Genomic DNA, 9,268 nt, shown 5'->3' on the forward strand with positions numbered 1-9,268 from the left:
CATTGACTTCCGTGGAATTGCAGTCACATATGTGAGAGCAGGACTGGGTCCTTAATTTATTTTCAAAATCTAGCAGTGTTAAAGGTAATAGCTTTGTGTACAAAGAGGAAAAAATTGGAATTTCATATGTTTCTGCTTTCAAGAGCAGAATGTATCCAGCGTGATCAAATATATGTTGTGTACTAAAATATATAGGCATACACTGAATAATATTATTCAGTACATACTATCTCACTGTGTTCTAGATTTTATTTTGGTTTCTTACCTACCTGATGCATTGTTTTTATTAAAAGGAGGAAAAGCGACAATGAAAACCCGGAATATACCAAAGGTACTAGCTTGGTATTGGAGAATCTTTCCAAGATTTTTTTTTCTCTTAGTGCTTTTCATCACATTGTTTGCCATTATTTGGAGCCAGAACAAAGAAGAGTGTAACTGCTTAAAAATGGGAAAGCCTGGATTAACGTCATTTCACGTAGGTAACAAAAGGAATGAGGCACAAATTCATTTAGAATAAGGTTATTTGTTATTGGTGGAATATATACAATGAGTTGATAAAATCTCCCAAAAGGGGAGGAGGTTCTGAACAGCTATTTCAGAAAAAAAAATGCATATAAATCTATTTAATGAAAAATTCTGAATCTTTGACAAGACACTGCATTGTAAGTTTTCCAATGATGCAAACATTTTTCAGCAGTTAAAAAAATATGTAGACCTTTAATGGCAGTAGTGACTTGCAATACTCATGCTGAAAAAGGCCCTTTCCACTATAGGGAAGAGAGCTTTGGCAGTACTGACCAAGTAGATTCCTCTCCTTGAAATTTGTCATAACAGAACTCAGGCTGACTTTTGTCGCCATTATTCCTTGAATTTAAAAAAAAAAAGTCTGACGTTTGTTTAGGCTGATCAGGTCTGCAAAACCATGGTTCATATATTTTGGATCCTCCAGCCCTGATGCTTTGCAGTGTCTTGGGAGCTTATCTGTGCATGAGAGTGTCTGTGTGTCTGTGGAAGAGTGGGGAATAGAGGAAAAATTAGGTTACTTAACTAGTAATGAGGATTAATTAGCTAATGTCTGCAAAGCGCTTTGAAGATGAAAAGCACTATATGAGTGCTAAATACTATTAAGTAATTAAAGTTCTTTGATTGCCTGCTAGTTGATGGGATAACAGCAGTCCTTTCCACCCCAGCCCACCTTGTCTTGCTTGTGTTTCACTATTAATCTGACCTTGTTTCTGTTTGACTGTGCAGTGTTCACTACCAACAGACACTTATCAGAGTGCCAACTCTAATCTGTCACAGAATCAGAGGTGCTGGTAGGGCCATGGGTATGTTAAAGAGGGGTTTGCATTCAGGTCCACATTCCAAATATGAAACTTTCTAAGTCAAAACTGTGCCCAAAGATCAGGTTTGTACACACTATGAAAGAGTCCCCTGAGTCTTCTTGCCCAGATGGTGAGGGAACCTGACCACACCCAGTTATTTATACTGGGTGTCTTCAGTTCAGTCAGGCCCCAGCTCTTTACAATTTGCAAGGGGCCCTGGCCATTTGCAGATCTTAAGTCTTTCTGGTTTACCCTGGGAGTTTGTTGCACTTTCCATAGGGCTGAGATGAAGGGCTCCCAGCTGGAAGTTCCTTCTGTGGCTCCAGAAGACCCTCCAGCAGTCTCCTGCTCCATTCCCCTAGATTACTTCATTTTCCTCCCTTTTAAAGGCTCCCTCCCAATCATACATGACTGACAGGTCCGGAGGAGTGGGGATAGCCCTGTCCCCAGGACCTGTCTGGCACCCTCCTCACCAGTGTGTGGTCTATTCACCCTGTAGCACACACCCGTAGACCAGGGTGAAATAGTGCACTGTGTTATGGCTGACACAGTGACACTGTTCAGTGAGAAAATTTTCAGAGTTGCAGTGGGTGCCGAGGAGGAAAAAAAGCGAACATGGTATTGGTCTTCAAATGCAGAAAAATGAGGGAACCTGGCAACTCTTAGCTAGTAAGTTTAACATTAAGCACTAGTGAAATAACAGAACTACTATCTAGAGCCAAAACTCACAAAACACCTATAGGAGAATGGAACCCCATGAGCAATAAACAACGTGAAGTTATAAAAAACAAATCTTGTCAGACAAACCCACATTTATTTCAACAGAATTATGAAATTCTGGGTGACGGGAATAAGATAGATATAATCCATTTGGAGTTTATTAAAGCATAGTTGCTTTCATAATCTTACTCCTTATTAATTCAAATAGGCTTGGATATAAACATTATCATATGGGATGGAAAGTCACAGAAGTTCTGAAAACAAAGGCTAATGATAGGCAGCAACGTACTGGAGTCGGGGAGAGTGTTTAATGGAGTGCTGCTGGGACAGGTCATGCCCTGTCTTATTTAACATCTCGTTGATAACCTGAAAGAGGGAATAAACAGCAAATTGTTAAACTTCCTAGATATATTAAATTCAGCAGTGTTGCTACAAGGCGAGAAATAATCCAAAGAATGTTAAAGGGTTGGTAAAAGGAAAGAATATACTGTTGTGTTGTTGACAATCTTGTGGGATTTTACCTAAAATAAATATAAATGACTGGTACGCAGTATCTGCATAATTTCCTTGTATTTCCCTGTATCCACAATAAGAAATAATATAAATACTGAGGTGAGCTACCTATAAATTTTATTTAACTATCTGAGTCCATTGGCAAGTTTTATGTCCTGCCCCAAAATGAGAAAAAAGAAAAGGAGTACTTGTGGCACTTTAGAGACTAACCAATTTATTTGAGCATGAGCTTTCGTGAGCTAATGAGAGTCATCTTGGAGAAGTGAGTTAATGCACTTGAGGAAAAATAATCCAAAACACAGGTGTTCAGTGGAGAGAAACCTGAAAAGCAGTAATGCACAGCCGTAGGGGTGATTGTGGACAGCAAATTGGATATGAGATTACAGTGTATAAAGCAGCAAAAACTCTGAATGAAAATTTGGTCTACATGTGCAGGGTAGTCTTTGCTAGTAGTTACAGCAGAGGTTTGGAAGACAGGTCTCCTGGGTTTTATTCCCAGTTCTGTCACAGCTCCCTATGCACTCTAGCACAGGGGTTCTCAACTGTTTTCTTTCTAACCCCCCTCCCCCCGCCCCCTATGCTATAAAAACTCCATGGCTCAGCTGTGCACAATAACTGTTTTTTTGCATTTAAAAGGCAGGGCGGCATTAGGGAATAGCAAGCAGGGCAATTTCCAGGGGCCCCACACCACAGGAGCCTGCACAAAGCTACATTACTCAGGCCTCGGCTTCATCATCAGGTGGCAGAGCTCAGGCCCTCAGGCTTCAGCCCCATGCGGTGGGGCTTTGGCTTTCTGCCCTGAGCCTCACGTGAATCTAATGCTGGTCCTGCTTGACAGACCCCCTGAAACCTGCTTGGGGCCCCCTGGGGGCCCTGGACCTCAGGTTGATAACCACCGCCCTAGCACAGGTCATGTAACTTCTCTGGACCCTCAGTTTACTTATAGGCAAAACAGGTCTAATAATAGATACATCACAGAGGAGTTTGTGAGGTTTAACTTGCTAATATTGTATTTGTTAATTAGCCTGGAATTCTGGGATACTTGTTCTCTAAGTTAAGAATTCTGCTAGGGATTTTTGAGAAGTTGCATTTAATGTAAAGAAGAAAAAAAACTGCTCATCATAGAGAGCATAAAGCTTTTGCTAATGCGTATTATTCCCTCTCTATAAATATCTGTGAGGAAAAGGATTCTAACAGCACTTTTCTGTGCCCTGGTTCCCACTGCTGTACCTTGCTATAATACAAAAATACATAAATAGCAATAATAATGTCCTTCACGTATTGGAGCATTGGCAGATTGAGAGGTATAAAACAGACCAATGTATAGGAACAATACATATTATAATATGTATATTATATATTGTATGCTGTAGCTTGCATCAGTCTCACATATTATAAAGTAACAGTATTTTGTTTTTAAGGCCACAGCTGGACAGGTGGCGACGGCTGGCTTGGAAGCTCCTGTTCGTGAGATGCCACAAAATCAAAATTTTACTGTAAAAGAAAGTGTGATAGACCCTTTACCGATTCCATATGAATATCTCTTAGGCTCTCATCCTACTAAAAAAAGTGAGTGTTGATTGCAAGATGGACTCTGGTCAGCCCAGTCCCTTGCAGTTATATTCAGAACAAAAGTATTAACATGCGGTGCAAGCAAATTATCAAAATAACAAATGACCTTAAAAAGTAAGAGATCTGAGAGGTGAAATCACCCAGGTTTCCCTGAAACATCACAAGCCACAAAAGAGGGAGAATTCCATCTCTGTTTTGGTCCAAAGAAACTCTGCCCACCAAATCTCTCCAGCACTATAGCAACATAATAATACTGGCCCCAATTCAAGGTACTTAACCACATGCTTCATTTTAAATATGTGAGTAATCTCACTTATTTCAGTGGGACTACTCACAGTCTTAAAGTTAGGAATGTGCTTAGTATCTTACTGAATCAGGGCCACTATGATATCAGACCAATGAAACATTGGTTTTTCATCCGTGAGGAAAAACATAATGTAAGTTCTGGAGTTTCCCCTTAAATAAGAGCAGAATTTGGCCTATTCTTCCTAGCAGCTTCTGAAATTAATCTTTTAATGGGTGTCATGTACACCATGTTTGTTACTTTCCTCTTTTTCACCTAAAACTACCAGTAAACAATGTACATATGGATATCCAGTACCACTGCATGTAAGTGCGTGTTGGAACAATCAAGAGTAAGGTGCTGATCTTGCAAGCAGCTCCACATGGCAGGAACTCCTGGGAGGGGATGGTTGGAGCACTCCCTGGACTGAGGCTGGGGAAGAGCAGGGTGTAGGGGCTCATGCACCATGGAGTCAGGCTAGTGGTGGGCTGGGGCAATGGCCAGTTTTTCTGCCTCTTGGAGGTGGCAGCCTTATTTGGACCCTGACCAGGTTTGGCCCTAGTGCCCCTGTGTGTGGGCCAAATTTAAGTGAGTGGCATTGCAGCCTGGCACATGGGGTCACAGCACTGCTCAGGTTTGGCATCCTAGGCAGCTGGGCCTCTTCTCAACACGCCTACCAGATGGTCATGGTGTAAGAGGAGGAGGGCTTTTGGGAGAGGTCAGGTTTCTCAGGTCACTTTTTGTGGTTCAGCTCATCCTTGACTTGTTCTTCCTCCTTGCTAGTGTCATGAGCCATCAGAGCCACAGTGTCCTCTTTGGAGTACTGGTGGCTGGCCACGAAGGCCACCCTTCTTCCCATGGGGAAAAGAATCAGCTTTCCTTTCAGCTCACTTGCCTGCCCAATCACCCAGTGCCTCAGAGACAGTCCCCTATTTGTATTGATTCAGATCAAACTTGTGTCCAGAGCCAGCTGAGACTCGGTGCCCCTTTTTCTTTGGAGCTGGTAAAGTTCCTCTCTTAGTCCTGACTGTTTTTCAAAAGGTAGCAAGGCATCTCTGGCTTAGGTATCCAATGTACTAATGTACTGGCTCTTTTCTGATTTTTACGGTCTCCAACAAGTTCTGCTTTTGGCAGGAACCCTCCCCCACATAGCTGGAGAGCCAGCTGGACATGGTCAAGTTCATTTGTAAGTCACATTTCATAAAGACACCCAAGCATGTAGCCTACTTAGCAAACATTTCCCAGAACAAAAGAAGAGAGTGTGGGTATTAGATTTTTTAAAGCATCTAATTGGCATGCATATGTAAACTAAATATTCTAGATATATTAATATTAAACATATTTCACATTAGATTTTTTAAAAAGTTTTGTCTGAACTTTCCCTGATGGTTTAGAATAATTATCTTATCTGGAGATTTTGAGAAAGTCCTGGTGGCAGATCTGTGAAAGGTGAAAGTTGGATAAGTTGTTATTCCTGATGTCCAGTACAGTGAAAAAAACAATGCTAAATCCTATGGTGACCTGGGGTTCTGAAGGCTACATTTTGGTCAACAGTAAAAGGAAACAACCAAATCTCACTGCTCTACCATGTTATTTGTACTTGGCTGGCACAGGCATTCATTTTAGTACCAGGGAACTGAGTTCAAACTTGTATGCATGTGCCCTGAGCTGCAAATTTCCACTCCCAGACTAGGCACTGAATCTAGGGTCTTACACTGAAATCAATCAGTGTAAGCGGGAAATGACTGTTATACAGGGTACTTTCTCCCTGATTCTCAGATGTATATATCTCTCGCTCTAGATATACACATTTACATTTATAATCACTAGAGTCTTAGCACAATGCTCAGCTCACTGATTACATATTATGCAGTTACACAAATAATAAATGGAGATGTTCTGATATTTACGGACTGTATATCACATGCTCTAGCTAGTTTAAGGAAGGTGTGTGTGTGTGGCGAGGGGAAATTTCCATAGTGCACAGGGCCCTAAAATTTGGCCCTGCATATTTCACTGAGCAATTGGAACTACTATGGGAAAACACAGGCCCAAACCAGCAAAACTATAATTTCACATGACTCTGCCTCTAGTTCACCAGAGTAGGAACAGTTCATAGAAGGAAAAAAAGAGATCCTATAAATTATTTCTGTTTTTACCTTTTGTAGGATATTTGTCAATTGGGATTTCCTCCATCCACCGGAAGAATAAATACTATCTAATGAGAACAATTGAGTCCATTTTTAGTCAGTCCAGCCCAGAGGAGTTAAAAGGGATAGTCTTAGTTGTCTATCTAGCAAACAATGATTCTACTCTAAATAAGCAAACAGCCAAGGAGATTAAAGATGGATTTAGTTCATATATTGATGAAGGAACTCTTCTTGTTATATGCAGCTCTCTAGCCAGTTATCCTTCTTTACAAGGTCTGCAAAGGAACTTCTGGGATAAAGATGAAAGCGTCTGGCACAGATCAAAACAGAATGTGGACTATGCTTTTTTAGTTAATTTTTGTGCCAGCCTCTCACATTATTATCTGATGTTGGAAGATGATGTGGTTTGTGCCAATGGTTTCCTTTCCATAATACAACAATTCATACATGAACGGATGGAACCCTGGACCACAGTAGCCTTTTCCACATTGGGCTATATAGGGAAACTCTATCACAATGAAGATCTTCCCAAACTGGCACGATTCCTGTTGCTGTTCTATGACATAATGCCCTGTGACTGGCTCTTAGAACTTTTCCACCAATCCAAAGCTCAGAAAGAAATCATTACCTTCAGACCTTCTCTTTTTCAGCACATTGGCAGAATTTCATCTTTTCACACTATGGAAACTATATTCAAAGATCCAGAGTTCCAAGAAGATTTTGGAGATTTTGGAGACTTCCCTGCTGTCTCCTGTTACACGGACATACCAGTGTTTGATGATTATGTGCCTGAGGAAGTTTGTCCACCTGGCAAAGGTGTCTTTTGGGGAAGGAATGTAACAACAGGAAGCTCCTTTACCATTGTTTTTGAAACACCAATAATTCTCCAGAAGCTTCAGATTTATACAGGATCAGCTGAATACAACCGGGACATTCTGTATTCTGGTTACGTGGAACTGGGCACAGTGAAAATAAAGGAAAATGATAATGCAACATGCAAGATCTTCAGGAGAGCAGGAGATTTTCGCAATGGAAAATTTGAATTGGACAACTTTGGTCAAGTTATGGAGGAGCAGATTCACTGCCTTCGAATACAGGTAACTGTCACACAAAAGGAATGGCTGATAATAAGGAAAATAAATATTTGGGTCAAAAAGGTTTAATGGGTTAAAACTCAGGTTCTGTTTTGCCCCTTCTGTTTAAAAATGGGAAGGAAATCCATATTACACATCACCTTGTACTACTCACTATGTAACAAAAGCAACTTTGTTATTGGTTAATGAAAAACAAATGACTTGGGAGGCATTTCTAGTTGAAATAAGCAAAATAAAACTCTAATACAATACATTAAATTTTTTCTCCCACAATGCAGTTGTGTCTATGAAAGGTCATTGGTAATAAAACTTGTATGCCCACTCTTTAAGTAGGATTCATCACCTATGTGGTGGTCATGAACACTTAGGCTATGTTTACACTAGCACTTACTGCGGTGTATCTTATGTCACTCAGGGGTGTGAAAAAGCCACCCACCTGAGCGACATAAATTACACCAACCTAAGCACTGGTGTAGACAGTGCTATGTTGGTAGGAGAGCTTCTCCAGTCAACATAGCTATTGTTGCTTGCAGGGCTGGAGTAATTAAGCCGACAGGAGAACTCTCTCCATTTGGCTTCGAGTGGTTACATTAGAGAGCTTACAGCACCACAACTGCATCACTGCAGCTCCGCTGCTGTAAACTCTAGTGTAGCCATAACCTTAGGGTTATATTTAGGTGTATATCTGCCTAAATCTAGGTTCTCTGTTCAGCTGTTGCCTAACCCTGTAGATGTCTCTCAAAAACAGGATACATAAGGGCGCCATGAAATAAGGAGGCAAACTTCTGCTTAGTCCCAAAACATAAATGTCTTAATTGTTTAAATGTAATTACTGACTCATCAGCATTCATGCATCCACTCATTCCCACACATCCTCACAACAATGAGGTCATTGTGACACTGGGAAAATATCGCTAAAAGGTGGAAGCAGAGTCTAGGACAAGTGGATAACTTTACCTTAATAGCCTTTCGCCTACAAACCAGAAAGCTGCTTTCAATATCCCTTAGAAATGCTAATTTTTTATTAAACATTTGGCCAACTAAAGTTACTCAAGCATAAATCCAAATATGGCCTATGTTCCATACACCACATCTGCATAGGAAGTCACAGACCCTGCACCAAAGAGCTTGCATTCTATCCATATCTATACCCTTTTTGTGTTGGGAGGAAGAAAAGAGCATGCTTAACATATATGTGTATATGAATCTGTGTACACATATGTGTATATGAATGTCTCTCAATGGAAATGCAACAGAATTGTGGTGACACTTTTCCACACTCCTTTTTTTGTGTGTGTACTATGCTTGTACAGTAGAGGGCACCAAAGCTTCATTAGCTGGCCTTCACAAACTGACCTTTTTTTCTGATGATGCTGACAATTTCATGCATGCCATTTAATTATACGTGCACAAACTCTACCTAAAATACATGTAAAATCAATCCCAGGAAAAAAGAAATTAAGCACTAGTTGCTTAATAAAGTAGCTACTGTTAACACTGGTGATGTTATGTTTATACTCTGTATATTAAATATATAATACATCAACTTTCCTACTGATAACAATCTAGCAGAGTAAACTCATGACTCATAGGTGTGATGGATACAAAAAC

At 40.5% G+C, this 9,268-nt stretch overlaps 1 protein-coding gene across 1 annotated transcript; it reads left to right on the forward strand.

Annotated features, from left to right (window-relative positions):
* Nucleotides 1-307: 307 nt before the first annotated feature.
* Nucleotides 308-7,726, forward strand: LOC140913597 (alpha-1,3-mannosyl-glycoprotein 4-beta-N-acetylglucosaminyltransferase C-like). Its single transcript, XM_073350325.1, has 3 exons — nucleotides 308-475; nucleotides 3,980-4,127; nucleotides 6,582-7,726. Exons 1-3 carry the CDS (start codon nucleotides 308-310, stop codon nucleotides 7,724-7,726), a joined length of 1,461 nt encoding a protein of 486 aa, XP_073206426.1.
* The last annotated feature ends 1,542 nt before the right edge of the window (nucleotides 7,727-9,268 follow it).

The sequence above is a fragment of the Lepidochelys kempii genome, chromosome 6 (genome assembly GCF_965140265.1).
Source record: "Lepidochelys kempii isolate rLepKem1 chromosome 6, rLepKem1.hap2, whole genome shotgun sequence".
Taxonomy (NCBI): Eukaryota; Metazoa; Chordata; order Testudines; family Cheloniidae; genus Lepidochelys; species Lepidochelys kempii.

Bases quoted from the DNA above. Each gene is read 5' to 3' on its own strand.
- LOC140913597 (XM_073350325.1), top strand. From the start codon at position 308: ATGAAAACCCGGAATATACCAAAGGTACTAGCTTGGTATTGGAGAATC. The intron at 476-3,979 runs GTAGGTAACAAA...TTTGTTTTTAAG, and splicing joins CTGGATTAACGTCATTTCAC to GCCACAGCTGGACAGGTGGC. The intron at 4,128-6,581 runs GTGAGTGTTGAT...TACCTTTTGTAG, and splicing joins CTCTCATCCTACTAAAAAAA to GATATTTGTCAATTGGGATT.